We start from the raw sequence: 27,233 nt of genomic DNA on the forward strand, positions 1-27,233 counted from the left end.
TTAATTGTGAGTGCTACAATTTATTTGATTTCCTTTGGTTTATGAACCTTTACCCCAGGTTATCATATTTCTACATTCCTGGCTTACTTCTAGTTAATTCTTATGTTTTTATTTTCTAATATAATGAAGGGTTAAATTTTCCTCCTAACTAGAATTTAATGTGCAGAAAAATCTGGTCAAAAATAAATAATAAATGAATGAGGAGGTTATAGAAATTTGAATTTTCAGGGCTATATAGAGGAAACCAGAATAAAAACTATAATCATTAGTGCAATAGTATTTACATAAATTGTTAGGCCTTATCCCAATTATATTTCTGGATATTTATCAAATTCAAAAGTGAGAAGTGTATGTTGAAATATTCTTAACATTGAAACTTTGAGAGAAATGTATTTATGGTATAATTCAAAGTAGAATGGTGTTTGAGAGATAGTAATTGTTTGATAATGTTTGCTGCTATGAAACTTATACCACTTTCAAATTCACTTATGGAAAAAGTCATTTTTCAGCTACAGGAAACTTCCCACCTTAATAGGAGCCACATTTCCTGGGCAAGTATGTAATAAGGATTTTGCTGCTGCAGTTGCTCTGGTAGGTAATTATCTGGTTTGCTCTCAATACTTGCATGTTTCAAATTTTCCTAAAATATTTTTTTTGAGAAGGAGTCTTGCTCTGTCGCACAGGTTTCCTAAATATTTTAAAACATGCATAAATACATTACTTAGTTTCCTCATAATTTTATAGCTTTTATTTTACTAATTTGGAGCATAATCAAGGGGTATGTCAAGAATGGGGTGAGAAGGAAGCCGATGAGTGCATGATGCATTTTCATAAAGATCAAGCACATTTACTCCTGGTTAAGGAGTAATGTTAGATCCTCCAATTCCTTTTCTCCTGGGATGTGATTATATTTTTGTGAAATTACTTGCTATCATCTTGCAGGTCACTCTGTTCATTTTTTCCCCCTTTTTGTTCTCTGTGCTTCACTTGAGATAATTTCTATTGATCCGACCTTAACTAGAATTATCCAATTCCACAACAGTTTCAAATCTGCTATGAAGCCAACCAATTCAGATGGCTGAATTTTTAAATTCTACAATATCTACTTTATGATTTTTTAAAACTTTCTTAATTAAATCTCAAAATTACATAATTGAGGTATAATCAACATACAAAAGCTGTACTTATTTAATGTACACAACTTGCTGAGCATGGAGATAAATATTACACTTGTGAAACCATCACCACAATAAATGCCATAAGCATATTTGTCATTTCCAAAAGACTACTCTGCTCCCTATGCTTATTATTAGTAGTAGTATTTTGTCATAATAACATTTAATGGAAGTTCTATCCTCTTAGAAAATTTTTTAAATTAATATTTTATATTTTATTTTAGATTCAGGGTATACATGTGCCTGTTTGTTACATGGATGTATTATATACTGGTAGGGATTGGGCTTCTAGTGTGCCCATTACCAAATAGCGAACATTGTACTCTATAGGTACAACTGGGTTCTCTATTTTCTTCCATTGATCTATGTGTCTAGTTTTGTAATAGTACAATGCTGTTTTAGTTACTATAGCCTCATAGTATAATTTGAATTCAGGCAATGTGATGCCTCTAGATTTGTTCTTTTTGCTTAGAATTGCTATGGCTATTTGTGCTCTTTTTGTTTCCATATGAACTTTAGGTTTTTTTTCCCTAATTCTGTAAAAACTGATGTTGATAATTGGATAGGGATTGCACTGAATATGTAGATTGCTTTGAGTAATATGGTCATTTTAATAATATTGATTCTTCCAATCTATGAGTATGGGATATTTTTCCATTTGTTTGTGTCATCTACAGTTCTTTTCCTAGTGTTTTGGAGTTCTTGTACAGATCTTTCACCTCCTTGGTTAGATGTATTCCTAAGTATTCTGTGTGTGTGTGTGTGTGTATTTATGTGTATGTGTTTGTGTGCCTACTATAAATGAGATTGTTTTCTTGATTTGGCTCTCAGCTTAAACATTATTGGTATATAAAAATGCTACTCATTTTTGTTCATGTATTTTGTATCCTGAAACGTTACTGAAATAGCTTATCAAGTCTAGGAGTCTTCTGGAGGAGTTGTTAGGGTTTTCTAGGTAAATGATCGTGTCATCAGTGAACAGAGATAATTTGACTTCCTTTTTTTCAATTTGGATGCCATTTGTTTCTCTCTTGCCTGATTACTCTGGCTAGGACTTCCAGTACTATGTCAAATAGGAGTAGTGAGAGTGGGTATCCTTTCCTTTTTCCGTTCTTAGGGGGAATGCTTTCAAGTTTTCTCCATTCAATATGATGTTGGCTGTGGGTTTGTCATATATATGACTCTTATTATTTAGAAGTATGTTCCATTTATGCCTCATTTGTTGAGGGGATTTTATCATAAAGCGATGTTAGATTTTGTCAAATGCCTGCTCTGCATCTATTGATATGATCATATGGTTTTTGTTTTTAGTTCTGTTTATATGTTGAATCATGTTTACTGATTTGTTTATGTTGAACCATCCTTGCATCCCTGGAATAATGCTCACAGATAGTGCACTTGATCTGTGCTCGCTCCCTGGACTTGGAGCAGCAGGGATGGAAGCAGCAGTGGCAACAAGTGGAAAGGGCTCGTCAGTGACCTCTGGGAGTAGGGTGGTATATATTCTGTTGGTACATGAAAGTGCCTGGCCTCCTTTGTTGCTGTGGTGGTGTCAGCTGGCACTGGGCTCCTCAGCTCAGGCAGTGGGGCCAGGACTGCTCTGGGCAGCCAAGTCACCATTTCCGTGGGAGGCAGAGTAACACTTCAGCTCAGGCCCTGAGGGGAGAGGCAGGGCACAGTAGGGACTAGGATGGGTAGACCGAGTAGCTCCACAGTAGCTTGGCCCCGCAGGGGAGGGTGTAGCAGCAGCTTGGCTCAGGGATGGCAGGCCACCAGGCAGGGATGTTTCAGTAGTGGCAAAGCATCAGGGATAGAATGGGACACCTCCAGAACAGGACACACTCCAGCAGTGGTTCTGGTTCCAAGCAAGCAGAGTGGAGTAGTTGCTCAGGCCATGGGGACAGGGCACAGTGTTGTATCCTTCTCGTGGGGAAGCATAGCTCCTTCAGGTGGGTTCAGCACCTATGAGGACTGTAGGAATCTCCAGTGGTGAGGACTTCAGGTGTCCAAGGTGGTGATGGGGGCTGCTGGGGTCTTTTTGCTTACCTTTTTCCCCAGGGAGAAGTCCCTCCTGTTTCCAGACTAATCTGAGCTGGGAGACACGGTTGTGGAGGCAAAGTGTTTTCTTCTCTTCTCTGTGTGGCTATCCTGCCTGGGTTTCTTTGTGTTTTTTGTTTGTTTGTTTGTTTGAGATGGAGTCTTGCTCTGTCACCCAGGCTGGAGTGCAGTGGCGCAATCTCAGCTCATTGCAACCTCCACCTCCCAGGTTCAAGCAATCCTCCTGGCTCAGCCTCCTGAGTATCTGGGATTACAGGCATGCACCACCATGCCTGGCTAATGTTTATATTTTTAGTAGGGACAGGGTTTCACCATGTTGGCCAGGTTGGTTTCAAACTCCTAACCTCAGGTGATTCACTCATCTTGGCCTTCCAAAGTGCTGGGATTACAGGCATGAGCCACCATGTGCAGCCTATCCTGAGTTTTGTGCTACACAGGGCTTCTGCTCTCCTTTGATATACTTGGCACCCTTATTTCATTATGTTCACCAAAGTGTAGTTGCTTATTCATTGTTTTGACTGTCTTTGTGGGGAGACAAGTGGTAGGGGCTTCCAGTTGGCCATCTTGCTGCTGTCACTTCCCTCCCAGTATCTTTTTTTAAAAAGTTTCTTTTTAATTTTCATTATGATTAGTTTAAATTTGTGTTTCTTTACTGTTCTGATTCATTCATTTTGATTTCTGTTTGTATGTTTTTCAGTTTACTTTCCTCATAGGACTTTCACTTATGAAATGCTATGTAAGTCAGGGCAAATTAAGAAAACAGGTACTACACTAGGTATTTCAAAAGGATTTAGAACAGAGAATTAGTTATACAGGTATTTCACATCTGAAAAAAGTCAAAAGGGAATAATGAGTTAACAGATAATAAAATGATAGTTACCACTCCAGAACTAAGGAAAATTGGGGTTCCCAAAATTGAGGTCAGAAGAGGGAACTTCCAACTGGCATTTAGATCTCTGGAGGAAGGAGTGCTGCCTCGAGCTGCTGCTACATTGAAGGGGCATAATTACATGGGTTCTGATAGTACTGGAAGAAGTTGGAGTCAGGAAACTATTGATCCTGGAGTAAACTGCAAACACTGAAATAAACTTCCACTTTAGGAGCAAAATGTTGCTGATTGGGCCATGGTGCTGACAGAAACAACAGTCCACAGGAAAAAGAAAGCCACTTCTTTCTTCCAACTGCAGATAATTTGGTAACAAAAAAAATATGAGAAATGCAGTTTGCCGAATCTTAGTCCCACAGTCTTATAGCAGAGTATAGAAGGGTAGATTTGAAATTCATTTTGTTGTTTTTTTTATGGTGCTTGCACTCATCTGTCATATCATTTTTTCTTATGAGATTGCTTAACATATGAGGAAAAAAAGAGGATTCTAACTTTTTCCTCTAACGGATATTAGAGGGAATAGGGATCTACCAAAGTTAGGTAAAAATGTGGCCTTTCTTACTATTTATTCCTTGCTTCTTTCCTCATAATTTCTTTTGATCAAAAGTTGGGATGGGGAAGGAGAGATTCCTGGGGTTCAAGCAGTCGGCCAGGAAGTGAAATTACTCTTTTTTGAAGGTGTACTGAAACATTCGATGCATTAGTTTATTGTTATGTTGGCCATGCTGTTTTTCTACCTGTTAGTGGGTATAGGTGAACAATAAACGACCCAGGGCAATGCGGAGAACCAAAAATTTAGAAGCATCTCCGTGGATTGTGGCCGTCTTCTCTGAACTACTCTTTACTTATCACTCCCTCACTATTATTTACTTCTGGTTCATTAGAAACCAATTACCTTTTTACATTACAAGATCAATTAACTTTCTTCTATGATGTTGTTGTTTTTGTATTTTGGAGATGTTCAGTGGCCCTTATTATTTCGCTATGTGGTGGAAGAATTAATTGATTTTGGTGGAAGTACTTAAATAAAGAGAGTAATGTCATGTGAGTAATTAAGGCATATAAGAGCTGAGTTATTCCAAATGTTTTCAATTGTACCTGCAACTTCAAAATAATTTGAAATTACTTAGAAACAGATGATAGCTGTGTTCTCTCTCCTATATAACAACACTTTAATTGTCTTCTGAATAGTCATCTGAGCAGGACTCTTAAAGGAAAACATAAGCATTGGAAATGATGTACAGGAGAACAATAATACCTATGAGGATGTATTATTTATCTATTGTGACATAACAGATCACACCAAAACTTAGCAGATAAAAACAATGCAGTTCTGTAGGTTAGGAATCTAGGAGGAATTCAGTGGGTGGTTCAAACTCTAGATTTCCAACAAAGGCCAAAATCAAGGTGTCAGCAAGGGCTGGAGTTATCTCAAGGTTTGACTAATGGGGGATAGGCTTTCCAGCTCAGTCATGTGGCTGTTGGCAGACCTCAGAAAGTCTGTTTCCAAGATCACTCATGGGCTTCTCTACTAGTTCTCCTCATGGCATTGCAGCTGTATTCCCCTAGAGTGAGCAAGAAAGAGCAAGAAAGAGAATTTAAGAAGCCAGTCCTCTTATAACCTATCCTGGACATGATGACCCATCACTTCTGCTATATTCAGTTAAAAGCAAGTCAGTAAGTCCAGCCTATACACAATAAAGTGGGATTCCACAAGGACGTGAATACCAGGAGACAGGGATTATTGGGACCCATTTCAGAGGCTTCCTACTACAGAAGGAATGTAGAATCGACTATTGAAGACTATTGAAGGCATTTTGTTTAAAATAATTCAAAGAAGCCATAAACTAGGGTTTTTGACTGTGCCGTTTGCTAAGATAGCTGATATTGTCATTAAGTAATAGTGTTTTGAAACTTAATATAACTGTTATGTGGACTCATTCATGTCTAATAAATCTATAATCAAAAAGTTTATATAACTACTATAATTGCATCCACATAGGTATCTTGAGTGCATTAATAAATTTTAAGAATTACTTTCATATACTAATTTTTGATTCAGTAAATATTGTTGTATTTTAGAACTGATTATAATTATTAGTTAACTTTTTCTTTTTCTTATATTTAGTATACAGAGAGTTTATCCTTGGAGTCATATACTGTCATTATTGTTCAGTTGCTTGGCCTTAATCTGGGATTAACTTATGACAAAACTGACACCTGCCATTGTTCAGGAGATGTTTGCACAATGACGCCAAAAGCAGTGTAAAAATTTTCTTTATTAAATAGACATGTTCTTTCTTTAATTAATTTCTTTCTTCCTTGTTTTCTTTCAAACTTTTTTCTTTTTAATTTTTGTGGGTACATGGTAGGTGTATATACTTATGGAGTGCATGAGATGTTTTGATACAGGCATGTACTGCGAAATAAGCACATCATGGAGAATGGGGTATCTATTCCCTGACGCATTTATATCCCTTGAGTTACAAACAATCCAGTTACACTCTTTAAGTTATTTTAAAATGTATAAATAAGTTATTATTCATTGTAGTCACCCTGTTGTGCTATCAAATAGTAGGTCTTATTCATTCTTTCTGTTTTTTTTTTTTTGTACTCATTAACCATCCCCACTCTCTATAGCCCCCTACTGCCCTTCCGAGCCTCTGGTAACCATCCTTCTACTCTCTATTTCCATGAATTCAATTGTTTTGATTTGTAGATCCCACAAATAAGTGAGAACATTTGATGTTTGTCTTTCTGTGCCTGACTTATTTCACTTAATGTAATGATCTCCAGTTCCATCCATGTTTTATTTTTAATTGTGGATACGTAATAGTTGTACATCATAAATATATACATCATAAATATTTATGATATAGGTGTGATATTTTGATCCACGCATATAATGTGTAATGACCAAATCAGGGTTATTAGGATTTCCATTACTACAAGCATTTGTCAATTCTTTGCATTAGGGATGTTCCAATTCCACTCTTTTAGTTATTTTGAAATATGCAAGAAATTATTGTTAACTGTAGTCACCTTATTCTGCTACCGAACACTAGATCTTAATCCGTCTATGGGCATTGTCTAACCCACAGACTTGGAGAAAATATTTGCAAACCATACACATGATAAAAGAATAATATCCTAAAATATTTAAAGAACACAAACATCTCAACAGCAAGAACATATACAAGCCAATTTAAAAATGGGCAAAGGATCTGAATAGACATTTCTCCGAATAAGGCATACAAATGATCAATAGATTTATAAAGAAATAGTCAACATCAATAATAATTAGAGAAATACCGATGTTAGAATTGCAATTATCAAAAAGAAAAAATATATGTGTTGACTAGGATGAGGAGAAAAGGAAACAATTGTACTCCGTTAGTGGGGATATAAATAATACGGCCATTATGGAAAACAATATGGATATTCCTCAAAAATACTAAAAGTAGAATACCATATGATTCAGCAACCCCACATCTGAGTATATATTAATAATAAGTAAAATCAGTATGTTGAAGAAATACCTGCACCTCCATGTTCATTGCAGTTATTGACAATAGCCAAAATATGGAAGCAACCTAAGTGTCCATCAGTGGATGAATGGATAAAAACATGTGGTTGTCCTAGTTCATTTTGTGCTCCTATATCAGAATACCCAAGACTGTTAATTTATAAAGAACAGAGATTTATTTTGGCTCACCATTCTGGAGTTTGAGAAATCCAAGGTGGGGAGGCCTGCACCTGGTGAGAGCCTTCTTTCTCTCATGCTATGCAAGAGGAAGGGCAAGGGAGTACAGGTGCATATATGAGAGGAGCTGAACTTGATTTTATAGCTAAACCACTTTTCATGATAACTGTGACAGTCCATTCTGGACATGCATGATAGAAGCATCCTCAAGGATTAGTTCTCATGGTCTAATCAACTCTTGAAAGTCTCACTTCCCAACACTGTTGCATTTATTGGGTATTAAAATTGACACATGAATGTTGGGGGACACACTCAAACTATAGCATTTCACCCTGCCCCCAAAATTCATGTCCTTCTCACAATTCAAAATACATTCATTTCACCCCAATAGCCCCCAAAGTATTAACTTCTAGCATCAACTCAAAAATCTGAAGTTCAAATTCTAATCTAAGTCAGATGAGGGTAACACTCTAGGCATGGTTTATCCTGAGGCAAATTCCTCTCCAGCTGTGAGCCTGTGCAATTAACAAGTTGCATTGTTTTTTGGTGCTTCCAAAATACAATGGAGGAACAGGCACAGGATAGACATTCCCATTCCAAAAGAGAGAAATAGGCAAGAAGGAAGGGGTAACTGGTCTCACATAACTCCAAAACCCAACGGGGAAAAACAATATTGGCTTAAACCTGGAGAATAATCTCCTTTGACTCCATGTCCTCCATCCTGGGCATACTTGGGTGGAGGTTGAGTCTGTAAAACATCAGGATTCTTGCTTCTTTATGGTCTTAGTCCACCCAGCAGCTTTCACACGTTGGAGTCTCTTGCCTGCATCTCTCCCAGACTGAGGTTGCAAGCTGGTGGCTTTAAAGTTCTGGGGCCTCAGGGACTGCCCCACTCCCATGGCTTCACTAGGCATTTCCCTAGTGGGAGCTCTCTGTATTGGTCTCACTCTTATGGCCTTGATGGGTTTTGCTCTAGTGGGAGCTCTCTGCAGTGGCTCTATCCCTGTGACAAGTCTCTGCTTGGGATCCCAGGTTGTTGATGACATTATTTGAAAAGATCTAGGTGGAGGTCACCATGATCTGGCAACTGTTGTGTTCTGCAGGTTTGCAGAGTTAGCATCATGTGGACATTGTCAAGGCTTACCACTTGTGCCCTTTGGAGAGGTGGCTGAGCCACACCTGGGCCCACTTGAGTAATGGATGGGGAAGATGAGAAGCACTGTGTCAGAATGCAGAGTCCCAGGGCAGCCCTGGGCAGTGAACCTGTGAAGCACACCTCAGGTCTGTTCTCTGAAACCATTCAGCCCTTCTAGAGCTCTGAGCCTGTGATGGGATGATGGGAGAGGCATCCTCAAAGATCTCAGAAATGCCTTCAGGGTCATTCTCTTGTTGTCTTCCTGGTTAAACAGGATAGAACCTGGCTTTATTGTATCCATATTCATCTCTTTAGCAAACAGTTGCTTTTTTTTTTGTTTTTTTTTTTTTTGAGATGGAGTCTCACTCTGTCACCCAGGCTGGAGTGCAGTGGTGCGAGCTCAGCTCACTGCAACCTCCACCTCCTGGGTTCAAGCAATTCTCCTGCCTCAGCCTCCAGAGTAGCTGGAATTATAGGCATGTGCTACCATGACTGGCTAATTTTTGTATTTTTAGTAGAGAAGGGGTTTCACCATTGGCCAGGCTCGTCTCGAACTCCTGACCTCAAGTAATCCTCCCGCCTCGGCCTCCTAAAGTGCTGGGATTACAGGTTTGAGCCACCATGTCTGGTCACAGTTGCCTTTTTAAACATGCTTTTTTATTTCTTACATAGCCATCCTGAAAGTTTTTCAAATCTGTCTGTTCTGCTTCTTTTAATGATAAATTCCATATTTAAATCATTTCCATTCTTATTTTACTATAAGCAGCCAAAAGAAGCCAGGCAGCGCCTTGAACACTTTGCCACTTAGATATTTCTTCTGCCAGATATCCTAGTTCATCATTCTTAAATTGAGTCATGGATGGGGAAGCTGAGAAGCACTGTGCCAGAATGCAGAGTCCCAAGGCAGCCCTGGACAGTGAACCTGTGGAGCACAGGATGTCTTCCACATGGTCCTAGGACGCCAAAACAATTCCACTAAATTCTTTGCAACTGTGTAGCAAGGATGGCCTTTACTTCCGTTTCCAGTACCTTGTTTCTCATTTCCACCTGAGGCCTCATCAGAATGAACTTTAAGTCCATATTTTTATTGGTTTTATGATCACAACCACTTAAGTAATATTTAAGAAGTTCCAGACTTTCTCTACACTTCTTCACTTCTTTTGAGCCCTTAATGCTCCATTTATGACAATCTAGGACTTTTCTGCTTCTCCAAACTCTTGTAGCCCCTACCCATTATTCAGTTCCAAAGCTGCTTTTACATTTTTAGAAATTTGTTATAGCAATAGCTCCACTACTGGTACCATTTTTTTTTTCTTATTCTGATTTGTACTGTTAAAACAGAATGCCCACGACTGGGTAATTATAAAGAAGAGAGGTTTATTTGCCTTAGGGTTCTGGATCCTGATAAATTCAAGGTTGAGGGGCCCACATCTTGTGAGAGTTCCTTGCTGTGTTATCCCATGACAAAAGGTATAAGGGCAAGAAAGCAGACACACGTACTGGAGAGGGGATCAAACTCACTTTTATGACAAACTCACTGTTCTGAAAATGAACTTGTTCTTGTGATAATGACATTAGTACATTCATAAGGACAGAGCCCTCATGATTAATCACCTTGTAAAGGTCCCACCTCTAAACACTGTTGCATTGGGTATTAAGTTTCTAACACATGAACATTAGGGGACACATTCGAATATGGGGGTGATATTATACATAATTCAGCCTTAAAAAACAAATAAATTTTGTCATTTATGACAACATGGATGAATCTGGAGAAGATTATGCTGAGTGAAATATAATCCAGGCACAGAAGACAAATTCTGCATGATTTTACTTATAGGTAGAATCTAAAAAAGTCAAACTCATCAAAGTAGAGAGTAGAATGGTGGTTACCAGAGGCTGGGGGTGGGGAGTGGGGAATGGGGAATGGAAAGATAATGGTAAAAACATACAAAAGTTTGGTTAGAAAAAAGAAATAATTTTAGAGTAAATTGCACAGTGCAGTGACTATAGTTAATAATAACATGTTGTATATTTCAATATTGCCAAAGAGCACATTTTAAACATTCTCATCACAAAGAAATAATAAATACGTGAGATGAGGGATATGCTAATTAGCACGATTTATACATATATTGCAATATATACATGTATCGAAACATCACATTGTGCCTCATAAATATATATAATTATCATCAACTGAAAATAAAATTTTTGAGTTAAAATGCTTTGATACCTGCATTTAAAACTGGCATTGTACAATATAAAGATAAATGGTAAAATTCATGCTAATAACTTAGAATTTTAATTTAGGACAACACTGACTAGCAAACAAATAACACCATGACACCTGAGAGACTGCTGAAAAAAGAAAAAGCTTTTCGTTTTAATACCATTAACAGTAATTTTCCCTGCTTTATACATAAGGGGCCCCATATTTCCATTCCTGAAAATTAAGCTGTTAGTCCTAGTTTTTCTGCATCAATGCCAAGACTTGATATGCTCAGTATGTTCAATTTACGTCTCTTTAGTTGGTATGTAGTATTATCTCATATAGGTTATATATGTACTTCCCTAGAAGCTAATGATTTCAACATATTTTCATACTTCATATCCTTTGCATAGCTTATTTGGTAATGTGCCTATTTAGATCTTTTTTCCACTTTGTAAAATAAAAATATAGATTTTTGTGCTGTTAATGAATTACAAGATTTGTTTGTATATTCTGGCTGTGGTTTCTTTACCAGATACATGATTTTCAATTGTTTCTTTGTAGTCCGTGGCTTGTCTTTTTTCTTTATAGTTGTCTTCTCTGGAAGACAGGTTTTAAAATTTTGATTCAAAAGTCCAATTTATCAATTTTTATGCAACATGCTTTTATAGCTCTTATAGTTAGTTTATGATACATTTTGCAATTATTGTACATGTGTCCAAGTTCATTTTTATTTTGTCATATAGAGTGACAATTATTCTAATACTATTTGTTGAAAAGACTAGCCTTTTACCCACTTAATTGTCTTGGCAATTTTGTCAAAAATCAATTTACCATGAATGTGTGGATTTATTATTGGAATCTCTATTCTAATTCATTAACCTGTATGTCTATCCTTATAGGAAAGCACACTGTCTCTATTACTGTAGCTTTACACTGAGTTTGAAATCAGGTAGTGCAAGTGCCCTGAGTTTTTAAATATTTTCCCAAATTGTTTTGGCTATTCTAGGTCCTTTACATATTCATCTATATTTTATTATCAGCTTTCTAATTTCTGCAAGAGTCCTGCTGGGATATTGCATTTTCAATATCATAGTTTCTGGTTTTTTTTCTTTGTTTTTTTTTTTTTTTTATTTTATTTTAGACAGAGTCTCGCTCTGTTGCCCAGACTGGAGTGCAGTGGCATGATCTTGGCTCACCACAACCTCTGCCTTCTGGGTTCAAGCGATTCATCTGCCTCAGCCTCCCAAGTAGCTGGGACTGCAAGGTGCGCGCCACCACGCCTGGCTAATTTTTGTATTTTTAGTAGAGACAGGGTTTTGCCATGTTGGCCAGGCTGGTCTTGAACTCTTGACCTCAGGTGATCTGCCTACCTTGGCCTCCCAAAGTGCTGGGTTTACAGGTGTGAGCCACTGCGATTGGCCAAAACTCCTTTTAAGAAAGGATGAGACGGTATTGGTGATGGAGCTTGCTGTAGCAGGCAAGCAACATCAGTTTGCAAGGAAAAAAATTCATCTTGTTTGTGCTGTCATTGAACAGGACTGACAACAGCATGAACAATAGTCAACACCATAGACATTTCAATTGGTTCAGCTAACACAATTCTGGCTGAAAAATTAAAGGTGAGCAAATTTTCCACTCAGTGGGTGCCAAAGTCATTGTGTCCAGAGATAGATAAGAGCAGATAAGAGCAGAACTTTGATGGAGATCAGATAAGAACAGAACTTAGATGGAAATTTTTTGAAGCAATTTTGAAAAAAAAAATCAAATAAAACTAGTGAATTTTGCAAGTCATTGGATACACAATCAGTGTATTAATATAACAATGAATTGGATTTCTGTATATTTGGCAACAAATAGAAAATGAGATAAAAGGTACAATTCCACATACAATGTTTTTCAAAACAGGAAGTATATAGATATAACATTAATGAAGTATGTACAATTGTGTACAAATAAAAATTAAGATTCTGAAACATTTCGTTGAAGAATTGTAACAGGAGGTGGAACAGCTTTACCAGCACAATCCTGAAGATAAAACACAGTCAAAGCAATGGCTACCAAGGGGTGGACGTGGTCCAGCCAAAGCCAAAGTGAACCAGTCAAGAGCAAATGTCATGGCAAAAGCTTTTTGAGATACTCAAGATACTTTGCTTGTTGACTTTCTAGAGGGCCAAAAAATAATAACACCTGCCAATTAGGAGACTATTTTGAGAAACTTAGCCAAAGCTTTCGCAGAAAAATGCCTATGAAAGTTTCACCAGAGAGTCCTTCATTATAACAATGCTCCTGCTCATTCTTCTCAACAATAAGAGCAATTTTTGAGAGTTTTGATGGAAAATTATTAGGCATCCATCTTATAGTCTTGATTTGGCTCCTTCTGTCTTCTTTTTGTTTCCTAATCTTAAAAACTCTTTAAAGGGCACTCATTTTTCTTCAGTTAATAATGTAAAAAAGACTTCATTGACCTAGTAAAATTTCCAGGATCCTCAGTTATTTAGGGCTGGACTAAACAGTTGATATCATTGCTTACAAAAGTGTCTTGAACTTGATGTTGAGAAACAAAGTTTATATATTTCATATTTTCATTTTATTTTTTCATGAACTTTTAGAGGTCCGTGTATCTATACCAGATCTTGTATAAAACAAGATGTATAACTAAAAAGAATTTTGGAATGTGTGTGTGTGTGTATGTGTATATATATATATATACACACATATATTTATTTTATTATAAATATATATTATTCTTGGAGTTAAAAACATGTTAATATAATAAGTATGTTTTAAGATTTGCTAATTGTCTTCTATGAAGAATAATGCTTTTTAAATCTCTCTTTAAAGCACCATATTATGGGATATATAAAAATATACAACATTAATTTGTGTCATACCCATATTTTTATATATTAGGTACTCTGGTGATGTAAAGGATTTTAGCATCTGTAGCTTGGATGACTTTAAATATATTTCTTCTCATAATGGCCTTACATGTCTTCAGACAAACCCTCTTGAAATGCCAACCTACACACACAGGAGAATATGTGGCAATGGGTTGTTGGAAGGAAGTGAAGAATGTGAGTGTGGCACTAAAGACGTTAGTAGAATATTTTTTCTAAAATTTAAAAAATGTTCTAGTAGTAAAGAAGATAAATGCCTTATCTATTAGTAAAATAGATTTGAAAAATATATTCTTTGGAAAAGATGGGAGCCTTTGTTTTCTAATTTTATTATTTTTGGAAGCATGGTCCTTAGATAATTTTTGTCTTCAGTTATTGTCTTCTGACATTATTTAGTGTGTGTATTAGCTCCAAACGTAAATTTAATTACCACTAAGAGTGGTGAAGGGATTGAAAGATATACCCTCAACAACAAGCAGAAATAAAAACAGTTAACAACATCTAACCAATGGGGTAGCAAAATGCATGGTTTGTTAATATAGGTAAAAACATTTTCTGTGGAAAGGTGATTCTAATTAAAATATTTTGAAATTAAATCTATCATAATTATAAAAAATATAAAAATATACAACCAAGATCAAACAAAAATAATTATAAAATATGATAAAGGGACATCCGCAAGATGGCCCATTAGACAGCACTAGAGGTGCCTAATGCTGGTCTCCCAACACAAGAGAGGACCAAAACAATGGATAAACAACTACATTTGACCAGAGTGAGTCATAGAGTGCTGGAGTACAGGAGGGGAGTGGCAAAAACCCAGTGGTGCACAGAAACTCAGAATGACTGCCTAGAGAGAAGAAGGAAACACTGCGGTTGTGACAAGATAAACGCATAATGATAAAGAACAAGAAGTAAAACTCAATCTGGCTTAGAAATATAGATTACTGGCAATCTTCAAAATAATAAAACTAATGAATCTTGCAAGTCATTGAATACAAAAGTCAACATATAACAATGAATTGGATTTCTGTGTAGAAACAGCAAACAGAAAATGAAATCAAAGGACAATTCTACATATAATGTTTCCCAAAACATGATATGTATAGATATAACAAAATACGTGCAATTGTGCACAATAAAAATTAACATTACTCAGGAAAAGCAAAAAACATTGAAATGAATGGAGACATTTCCCACTTTCATGGATTGGGAGACATAATATTGAGATTTCAGCTCTACACAAATGGATCCATACATTTAACACAGCCCCAACCAAAATCCACTTATCTTTTTGTAGAAATTGACAAGCTGATTCTACGATTGATATGGAAATGGAAATGACCTAGAATAAACCAAGCCATGAAAAGAAAAACAATAAATTGGAGCACATATACTAATTTTCTATAAATTTCAATATTTTCTATGAAGTTATAATAATGAAGACAAGGTAGTATTGACCAAAGGATAAATATATACAATTAATAAAGTAGAACAGAGAATCCAGCTATAAAATGATATTTATATGGCCATTTTGCATGGTAAGACAAAGGGCTATTCAATGGGTGAAGAAAATCTTTCCAACAAAATTGTATGAACTAAACATATGTGTAAATAAAATAAAACTTCACCTCTCACCAGACACAAAAAATTGACTTGAAATAAATCAAAGACCTAAAAATTAGAGCTAAAGCTCAAAAACTTTTGGGATAAAACATAAGAGAAAATCTTTGTGACTGGTGGTAGGCAAAATTTTTTAGATTATGGCGAAAAGAAGAAGTTTAAAGAGAAAAATGATAAGTTGTACTTTCTCAAATTTAGAACCTTTTTCACTTAGCCTCTGATAAAAATAAAATGACAAGCTCCAGAATGTGAGAAAATATGTACAATTTGTATATTGACAAGTGGCTTTTATTCAAATATGTGAAAAGACAAGACTTAGTTTCTGGTCAGGTATCTAAGACACTTGGAAGTTGCCACTCCAATGTGTCAACTAGTAAAAAGGTGAACAGACTGAATAAGCAGCAACTCTTTTTAGATCTGTTGGAGAAGTGAGATCACAGGATGAAGCACTGCCCCCAAATTCAATAGACCAACAAGTGAATACAGAGGATCACAACTTGCTAGAACAGAAGCATGTGAGTTAAACTTTCACACAGCCAGCGCTGGAGTAGAAAAGCCTAAACTAAAATTGACAAATGCCAGAGGCTCAGTGTATGTAACTATGAGAGTTAAGAACTCCAGGAGGACCCAGTTATTGAGGTTGTTCTCATATTTTTATGAGCTTTACCTCTAGAAGTTTAATCTTGTTCTCACAGTGAATATCAGAGAAAAATTCCCTGTGTTTCCAGAAGAAGGAGGAGAAAAGGAACCATTTTGAAATAAGACAGAGTGTTCAGTTCCTACCAAAAAGAAATGGAAGGGAGAAATTAGGATGATTATGTTATTATGAATTACACTATCCCTGAAGTAGTATAGTGTTATTTGAAAGTGGACTTGGATTAGTTGTAAATGTATATTTTCATCTCTAGGGCCACCACTAAAAAAATGTTTTAAAAAAGTATAACTGATACACTAAGAAAAGATAGAAAATAGCATTGTAAAATGCTCAGTTAAACACAAAAGGCAGGCTGGGCATCATGACGTGCACCTGTAGTTTCAGCTACTTGAGAGGATGAGGTGAGAGGATTCCTTGAACCTAGAAGTTCAAATCAGCCTGAGCAACATGGTGAGATCCTTTTTCTAAAAAGAAATAAAAAAGGAAAAGAAAAAAAAAGACAAAAACAAGAAGAACCAAAGTCACACAAATAGAAAACAGCAATAAATATAGTAGTTATTAATTTAACTGTATTCATTATCACTTTGCTTTCAATGATTTAAGTGCACCAATTTAAAAAATAAAAGAGATTGTCAGAATGGATCAAAAACCAAGATCTAGCTCTCTGTTGTGGTGGGTAATACTGAGTGTCAGATTGACTGGAATGAAGGATGCAAAGTATTGTTCCTGGGTGTGTCTGTGAGGGTGTTGCCAAAAGAGATTAACATTTGAGTCAGTGGACTGGGAGAGACCCACCCTTAATCTGGGTAGGCACCATCTAATCAGCTGCCAGCATGGCCAGAATAAAAGCAGGCAGAAGAACGTGGAAAGACTAGACTGGCTGAGTCTTCTGGCCTACATCTTTCCCCCATGCTGAATGCTTCCTGCCCTTGAACATCGAACTCCAAGTTCTTCAGCTTTGGGACTCTTGGACCTTCCACCACAGACTGAAGGCTGCGCTATCGGATTCCCTACTTTTGAGATTTTGGGACTGAGACTGGCTTCCTTGCTCCTCAGTGTGCAGATGGCCTATTGTGGGACCTCACCTTCTGATCATGTGAGTCAATACTCTTTAATAAACTCCCCTTTATATATACATCTATCCTATTTGTTCTGTCCCTCTAGAGAACCCTGACAAATACAGTTGTCTACAAGGAGCCCTCTTTAATATAAATATACATGTAGATAAAAATTACAGAATGGAGAAAAATATGCTATGCTAACAGTGATAAAAAAAATCCAGGAGTAGCTATATTAATTTCAGACAAGCAGTCTGCAGAATGAGGGACAATTATAATGACAAAGGGGTCAATTCTGCAAGAAGACATAACAATTTTTAATGTGTATGTGACTAACAACAGAGTATCAAAATACATGAGTCAAAAACTGATAGAACTGTAAGGAGAAATAGATGAATCTGTTATTATAGCTGGAGACTTCAACACTGCTTTATCAGAAAAAGGCAGATCCAGCAGACAAAAAATCAGTAAAGACATAGTGGAACTCAACAATAACTTTAACCAACTGGATATAATGGACATCTATGGATGACTTCATCCAACAAAAGAATACACATTTTTCTCAAAGTCATATTGAACATTCAGCAAGACAGGCCATGTTCTGAGCCACAAATCACCACTGAACAAACTTCAAGGAATAGATACCATAAAATGTCTGACCTCAGACCACAATGAAAATGAACGAGAAATTTGTAACAGAAAGATTGCTGGAAATTCCCAAAAACTTGGAGATTAAAAATCACACGTCTAAATAACACATGGGTTATCTAAGAAATATCAGGAGAAATTTAAAAATAGTTTGAACTGAATAAAAATATATACACAGTTATCAAAAGCCATGGTATTCAGCAAAACAGTGCTCAGAGTAAAATTTATAACATTGGTTGCATGTATTAGAAAAGGAAAAAGATCTAAAATCAACAGTGTAAGCTTCCACCTTAAGAAACCAGTAAAAGAACAAACTAAATTTAAAGTAAGCATAAGAAAAAAAATAATAAAAATTAGAGCAGAAATCAATGAAACTGAAAACAATAAATTAATAGGTACAATCAATAAGATTAAAAGATGGTTTTTTGAAAAGGTCAATAAAATTAATATGCCTCTTACCAGACTAAGAAAAAAGAGAAATGACACATATTACCAACATCAGAAATAAAAGAGAGTACATCACTACAGACAGGGTATTAAAAGGATGATCAAGGAGCTATGAACAACTCTATGCCCACAAATTTTATAACTTAGATAAATTGACTAAATCCTTGAAATACAATCTGCCAAATTTAAACAAAAACAGACAATATTAATAGGCCTACATCTATTTAAGAAATTGAATAAATAATTAATAACCTTCCAGAAGAGAAAGCATCAGGCCCAGATGAATTTACCAGTAAATTCTACTAATCATGTAAAGAAAAAACATATACCAATTCTTTTTAGTCTCTTTTAGAAGATAAAAGCAAAGGAAATACTTCTTAACTTATTCTGTGAAGTCAGCATACTCAAATACTGAAAACCAAAATGAAGGCCTTACAAAGAAAGAAAACTACAAAACAGTATCACTCAAAAGCATAGAGGCAAAAATACCCAACAAAATATTAGCAAATAAATTCCAACAATGTATAAAAAGAATTGTACAACATAATCAGGTAGGATTTATCCCAAATGTGCAAGGCTAGTTCAACATTTGAAAATCAGCTAATGTAAACCATCACATCAACAAAGTAAAGGTAGAAAAATTATGTGATCATATTAATAGATGCATTAAAAGCATTTTATAGAAGTTAACAATCATTCATGATAAAAACTCCGAGTAAATTAAGAATGACAAAAACTTCCTCAACTCAATTAAAAAATATCAACAAAGAATCGACCTGTGAGGAATTGGAAGCTTTTTCACTAAATCAGGAACAAGTGAAGGATGTCCCCTTTCACCACTACTTTTCAATATCACACTGGGAGCCCTAGGTAATGCAATAAATTATAAATGTAAATAAAATGGATACACATTCGGAGGAAGGAAATTAAAGTGTCATTGTTCCCAAATGGCATGATAGTCTATGTAAAAAATCTGAAAAAATCAGCAACAGCAAAAACTATGTGAAACAAATAAGTGGTTATAGCAAGGTTGTAGGATACAAGGTTAATATATGAAAGTCAACCTTTTTCATATATACCAACAAAGAACAGGTAGAATTTGAAATTAAAAATGTGATACCATCTACATTCTCATTCCCTGAAATTAAATACTTAGGTATAAATCTAAAAAAAAGTTCAAGATCTATATGAGGAAAAGTATAAAACTCTGATTTAAAAAAAATTAAAAACCAAATAAGTTAAGCAATATTCCATGTTTATAAATAGGAAAACAATATTTTCAGATGTCAGCTCTTCCAACTTTGATCTAGAAATTCAATGCAATTCCAATCAAAATCTCAGAAAAGTTGTTTGTGGATACTGATAAAGTAATTCTAAAGTTTGTATGGAGAGGTAATAAACCCAGAATAGTCACAATATTGAAGGGCAATAACAAAGTTTGAGGACTGATACTACCTGACTCAAGAGTTACTATAAACGTACAACAATGAGGAAAGTGTAGTATTTACATAAGAATACACAGATAGATTGATGGAATGGGATACAGAGCCCAGAAATAGACCGATATAAATATAGTCAACTGATTTTTGACAAAGGAACTAAGATCATATGATGGAACAAAGACAGTATTTTCAACAAATGGTGCTAGAACAACTGGATGGATATCCATGTGCACAAATGTGAATATTGACACAAACCTTATACGTTTTGCAAAAACTAACTTAAAATGGATCACCCTCCTAAATGTGAAATGCAAAACTATAACACTTCTATGAGATAACATAGGAGAAAATCTAGAAGATCTTGGGTTTGGCAATGACTTTTTAGATTAAAAAAAACCAAAGGCACATACATGAAATAAATAATTGAGAAGATGGGCTGTATTGAAATTTAAATAATGTCTCTCTGCAGAAGATGCTTTCAAGAAAATGAAAAGACAAGTCACAGATTTTTGAGAAAATATTTGCAAAAGACAGACATTATAAAGGACTTTATCCAAAATACACAAAGAACTTTTAAAGCTCAATTATACAGTTTGACTGTGTCCCCACCCTAACCTTGTCTTGAATTGTAGTTCCCAGAATCCCCACATGTGGGGGGAGGGACCCAGTGGGAGGTAATTTAATCATGGGGGTGGCTACCCTCATGTTGTTCTTGTGATAGTGAATTCTCATGAGATCTGATGGTTTTATAAGAGGCTTTTCTCCCTTTTGCTTGGCACTTCTTGCTGCAGCCATGTGAAGGATGTGTTTGCTCCCCTTTTGCCATGATTGTAAGTGTCCTGGCTCCCCCGCCAGCCATGCTGAACTATGAGTCAATTAAACTTTTTTTTTATAAATTACCCACTGGCAGGTATGTCTTTATTAGCAATGTGAGACTGAACTAACATAGTAAATTGGTACCAGGAGTGGGAGGCTGCTGTGGAAGTGACTTTGGAACCTAAAGATGTGGAAGTCGCTTTGGAACTGGGTAACAGGCAAAGATTGGAACAGTTTGGAGGGTTCAGAAAAAGACAGGAAGATGTGGGAAATTTTGGAATGTCCTTGAGACTTGTTGAACAGCTTTGATGAAAATGTTGATAGTGATATGGACAATGAAGTTCAGGCTAAGGTGGTCTCAGATGGAGATGAGGAGCTTCTTGGGAACTGCAATAAAAGTAATTCTTGCTATGCTTCAGCAAGAGACTGGCAGCATTTTGCTCCTGCCCTAGAGATCTGTGGAACTTTGAACTTGAGAGAGATAATTTAGAGTATCTGGCAGAAAAAATTTCTAAGCAGCAAAGCATTCAAGAAGTGACTTTTAAAAATTTATTCACAAAGATATTGTTTGGAATTGGAACTTATGTTTAAAAGGGAAACAGAGCATAAAAGTTTGGAAAATTCACAGGCTGATGATGTGATAGAGAAGAAAAAAAACCATTTTCTGAGGAGAAAGAGAAATTCAAGCTATCTCCAGAAATTTGCATAAGTAATGAGGAGCCAATGTTAATCACCAAGACAATGGGGAATATATCTCCAGGGCATGTCAGAAGGGCAGCCCTTCCCATCACAGACCCAGAGGACTAGGAGGAAAAATGGTTTCATGGGCTGGGCCCAGGGTCTTGCTGCTTTGTGCAGTCTCAGAATTTGGTGTCCTACATCCCAACCATGGCTAAAAGGGCAGAGGCACAGCTCAGGCCATGGCTTCAAAGGGTGCAAGCCCCCCAAGCCTTGGCAGCTTCCATGTGGTGTTTAGCCTGTGGGCACACACAAGTCAAGAATTGAGGTTTGGAACCTCTGCCTAGATTTCAGAGGATGTATTGAAATGCCCGGATGTCCAGGCAAAAGTTTGCTGCAGGCTGGCACCCTCATGGAGAACCTCTGCTAGGGAAGTGCAAAAGGGAAATGTGGGGTTGGAGCCCCTCCCAAAGAAGTCCCCACCGTGGCACTGCCTAGTGGAGCCGTGAGAAGAGGGCCACCATTCTCCTGAACCTAGAATGGTAGATCCATTGACAGCTTGCACTGTGCACCTGGAAAAGCCAGAGACACTCATGCCAGCCCATAAAGGAAGCTGGGAGGGGTGCTGTACCCTGAAAGCCACAGGGGCACAGCTGCCCAAGGCTGTGGGAACCCACCTCTTGCATCAGTGTGACCTGGATGTGAGATGTGGAGTCAAAGGAGATCATTTCAGAGCTTTAAGATGTGACTGCCCCAATGGATTTTGGACTTGCATGGGGCCTGTAGTGCCTTCATTTTGGCCAATTTCTCCCATTTGGAATGGATGTATTTACGCAATGTCTATACCCCATTGCATCTAGAAAGTAACTAACTTGCTTTTGATTTTACAGGCTTATAGGCAGAAAGAACTTACCCTGTTGGGAAAGCATGATTGTGTTTTAAAATGTGACGACATGAGATTTGGGAAGGGCCATGGGCACAATGATATGGTTTTGCTGTGTCCCCACCCAAATCTCATTTTGAATTGCAGTTCCGATAATCCCTATGTTTTGTGGGAGGGACCCAGTGGGAAGTAATTGAATCATGGAGGTGGTTACCCTCATGCTGTTCTTGTGATAGTGAGTGAGTTCTCATGAGATCTGATGGTTTTATAAGGGGTTTTTCTCCCTATTGCTTGGCACTTCTCCTTGCTGCAGCCATATGAAGAAGGACATGTTTGCTTCCCATTCTCCCATGACTGTAAGTGTCCTGAGGCCTCCCCAGCCATGCTGAACTGTGAGTCAATTAAACCTCTTACCTTTATAAATTACCCAGCATTGGGTATGTTTTTACTAGCAGTTTGAGAAGAGACTAATACACTCAACAGTAAGAAAACAAACAACCTGAGTAAAAAAGAGCCAAGGACTTTAACAGACACCTTGCCAAAAAAAGATATACAGATGGCAAATATGAAAAGATGCTCCACATCATATATTATTGCTGAAATGCAAATTAAAACACCAAGGTACCACTACCTACCTATTAAATGATCAAAAATCTAGAACACTAAAAACACAAAATGCTGATGAGGCTGTGGGGCAACAGGAATTCTCATTCATTATTTAATAAGCAAGATGAGTGGAATGCAAAATAGCACAGCCATTTTGGAAAATAGGTTGGTGGTTTCTTTTAAAACTAAATATGCTCTTACCATATTATCCGGCAATCACTCTCTTTAGTATTTACCCAAAAGAGTTGCAGATTTATGTCCACATATAAACATGCACACAGATGTTTCTAGTAGCTGCACACAGATGTTTCTAGTAGATTAATTTTTAATTGCCAAAACTTGGAAGCAACTAAAATATTTTTGAATAGGTAAATGAATAAATAGTCTTTGCTACATTGGACAATGGAACAATGCTCTAAAAATATTGTCTATTAAATAAAAAGTGCTAAAAAGAAATGAGCTATCAAGCCATGAAAAAACATGAAGAAATCTAAGATATGTATTACTAGGTCAAAGAAGCCATCTGAAAAAGCTATGCACCACATGGTTTCAACTATATGACATTCTAGAAAAGATAACAGTATGGGGACAGTAAAAAGATCAGCAGTTGCCAGGGGTTAAAGGGACGGGAGGGATGATTAGGTAGAACACAGAGGACTTTTAGGACAGTGAAACTACTCTGTATGATACTCTGGTGGTGGATACATGTCATTATAAATTTTTCAAACACATACCATGTACAACACCAAAGTAAACCCTAACTAATGTAAAATTGAACTCCAGGTGTAATGGTGTGTCAAGGTAGGGTTATCATTTGTAACAAATGTACCACTCTGATCTGTTGATAAGGAGGGAGGCTGTGTATGTGTGTGGGCGAGGCATGTGGAAAATCTCTGTACCTTCTGCCCAATTTTGCTGTGATCCTAACAATGCTCTAAAAATATTTTATATTAAATAAAATTTAAAAAGACAAAATCTGTATTTCTTGAGAGTACATATTATAACTCAATTAAAAGGAGACAAATGACCTAATAAAATTAGGCAAAATAATTTGGACAGTTTACAGTAGATTATTTATAAATGACAATAAGAAAATGAAATGATGTTTAACATCACTAGTCATCTGGGAAAAATAATTAAAACCACATCATATATACTGCACACATATTAGAATGTCTGTAATAATACACCCCCTTCTGATAAAAATAGTGAGTTTTGTTGAGATGTAGAGCAACTGAAATTTGTGTAAATTGCTAGTTGGGTGTAAAAACATTTGAAGCATTTTGGCCGTGTCTTATAAAGTTAAATATATACTTTCCTTTTGACCTAGATTTCCATCTCTGAGTATTTTTTTCCCAAAGAAATGAAAATATATATCCCCCAAAATATTTCTACATGAATGTTTAGAGCTGCTTTATTCATGGCAGCCAAATACTAGAAATAATCCAAATATCTATCATTATTTGGACAGATACATTGTGGTATTTCTAGTCATTGGAAAACTACTCAGCAATAAAAAATGAACAAAATGCTGGTAAATTTATCACCATTGGTGAATCACAAAAAAGATTATGCTGATTGAAATGCGCCAGATTCACAAGGTTATGTGATATATGATTCTGTTTATGTAAAATTATAAAAAAATGGCAAGTAATCTTTAGTGTGAAGAAGTGGTTGACTTCAATAAGTAGGAGATATCTCTGGTCGGCAATGGAAGTGTTCTGTAACTTGATTATATGAGTAAATGCATATGGCAAAATTCATTAAACTAAACATTTTAAATGGGTGTAGTTCATTGCAATTAAGTTAGTTGAAGGGCACATGCTTTCAGTTATTCAAGAATACCCTCTACTGTAAATTTATATAGCCAGAATACTTCTCCCAGAATACTTTTGTTGATTCTGTAGTTAACTCAGTGTATGATTGTGATTCAACCATGATTTGATAATTGGAGTTCTATCCTAATTTGCTAACTCTTACCGAGTAAATTCATCTTTATTAAATCTGGTATATTAGTTGCTGTTGAATTATTTCTCAACCTCATACAAATTATATTAATTAACCCAAAACCTTTTAGCACGCACACCAAGACAATCAACAAAACCTGATTTAGGCCCTGATTTGTAGCACTTGCTAAATTCCTTCCTTTAAACACTCCCACAATGGCAGATTTAAAGTGACAAACGCAACATTATTAAATGCAGAGTTGGAAAAATGTGAACGGTAGCAGATCATTATACAGTATTTCCACCAAAAATTAATAATAGACATTAATATTTTCAAGAGCATAGCTAAAATTAAAATGTAGGAAAATAAGAAATGATGCTTTCAATATTTGCTACCTTTTAAAAATATAATTTATTTCATTGTAAGTTAACGAAATTCAATTTTTATTAATGGCTTTCTTAGCAACCCGTTCACAAAATTTCTGAAAATTTAACAATTGGCCCTTGCAAGCCAGAACAGGGTTGGTCCAGCACACTAGGACATGTAATAATTCTAAATTAAAAATCATGCAAACATAGTTTCAGAATATTTTAAAGCAAAATTTTACTGTGAGGAGAGACAGACAAATTCACAATCACTTTAAGAGTTGTTAACACATCTTTGGCAGGAAACAATAGAAAAAGCAAATGAAGGCCAGGCGCGGTGGCTCACACCTGTAATCCCAGCACTTTGGGAGGCCAAGATGGATGGATAGCTTGAGGTCAGGATTTTGAGACCAGCCTGACCAACATGGTGAAACCCTGTCTCTACTAAAAATACAAAAATTAGCCGGGTGTGGTGGCAGACGCCTGTAATCCCAGCTATTTGGGAGGCTGGGGCAAGAGAATTGCATGGACCTGGGAGGTGGAGGTTGTAGTGAGCCAAGATCATGCTACTGCACTCCAGCCTGGGCAACAAAGCGAGACTTCGTCTCATATGAAAAAAAAAAAAAAAAAAGGAAAGAAAGAAAAAAGAAAAAGCAAATGAAAAAATCATTGAAGATACACAATATTTGAACAACAAATGAAAGATGACCTAAGTAAAATATGTAAAACATTTTTTCTAAGAGCTGCTGGGAACACATTATTTGATTTATTTACTTTTTATAATTTCTACTTTTATTTTAGATTGGGTGGGGGTACATGTGCAGGGTTGTTTTCTGGTATATTGTGTGATGCTGAGGTTTCAGGTACAATTAATCCTGTCACCCAGGCACTGAGCTTAGTACCCAATAGTTAGTTTTTCCACCCTTGCCTCCCTTCCTCACTTCCCACTCTAGTAGCCCTCAGTATCTATTATTGCTACCTTTATGTCTATGAGTACCCAATGTTTAACTTCCATTTGTAAGTAAGAATAAGCAGTGTTTGGTTTTCTGTTCTTGCATTAATTCACTTAGGATAACGGCGTATGGTTTTTGTTTTTAATTCTATTTATGTGATGAATCACATTTATTGATTCGCATATGCTGAACCAAACTTGCATCCTACTTGATCATGGTGAATTAACTTTTTGATGTGCTGCTGGATTTGGTTTGCTGGTATTTTGTTGAGGATCTTTATGTCCATGTTCATCAGGAATATTAGCCTGTAGTTTTCTTTTTTTCATTATGTCTTTGCCAGGTTTTGTTATTAGGGTTAGGCTGACTTCATAGAATGAGTTAGGGAGGAGTTCCTCCTCCTTGATTTTTTGGAATAGTTTCAATGGAATTGGTGCCAGCTCTTCTTTGTATGTCTGGTTGAATTCAGCTGTGAATCCATCTGGTCTGGGGCTTTTTTTGGTTGGTAAGTTTTTATTATTGATTCAATTTCTGAACTTGATATTAGCCTGTTCAGGGTTTCAATTTCTTCTTATTCAATCTTGGGAGATGGTGTGTTTCCAGGAATTTATCCATTTCCTCTAGATTTTCTAGTTCATGTGCATAGAAGTGTTAATAATAGGCTTAGTATCTTTCACATTTCTATGTGGTTGGTTATAATGTTACCTTTGTCATTTCTGATTGTGCTTATTTGGATCTTCCCTCTTTTCTTTGTTAATCTAGCTAGTGGTCCATCAATCTTGTTTATCCTTTCAAAAAACACACTTTTGGTTTTGTTGACTCTTTGTATTTTTGGGTTTCAATATCATTTCATTCTGCTCTGATTTTAGTTATTTATTTTTTTTCTGCTAGCTTTGGGGTTAGTGTGTCCTTATTTCCCTGGTTCCTCTAGGTGTGAGGTTAAAGTGTTAATTTGAGGTCTTTCTAACTTTTTGATGTAAGCATTTGCCACCATAAACTTTCCTCTTAACACCATTTTTGCTGCATCCCAGAGATTTTGGTATGTT

At 36.3% G+C, this 27,233-nt stretch overlaps 1 protein-coding gene across 1 annotated transcript in view; it reads left to right on the forward strand.

Annotated features, from left to right (window-relative positions):
* LOC100982897 (disintegrin and metalloproteinase domain-containing protein 5) overlaps positions 1-27,233 on the forward strand; it is a 121,426-nt gene that overhangs the window by 38,816 nt on the left and 55,377 nt on the right. Inside the window, exons 10-12 of the mRNA XM_003823322.6 lie at positions 510-591; positions 6,248-6,384; positions 14,083-14,266. Of these exons, the coding sequence (XP_003823370.5) occupies positions 510-591; positions 6,248-6,384; positions 14,083-14,266 (403 nt within the window). The remainder of the gene's footprint in view (positions 1-509; positions 592-6,247; positions 6,385-14,082; positions 14,267-27,233) is intronic.

The sequence above is a fragment of the Pan paniscus genome, chromosome 7 (genome assembly GCF_029289425.2).
Source record: "Pan paniscus chromosome 7, NHGRI_mPanPan1-v2.0_pri, whole genome shotgun sequence".
NCBI classification, from domain to species: domain Eukaryota; kingdom Metazoa; phylum Chordata; class Mammalia; order Primates; family Hominidae; genus Pan; species Pan paniscus.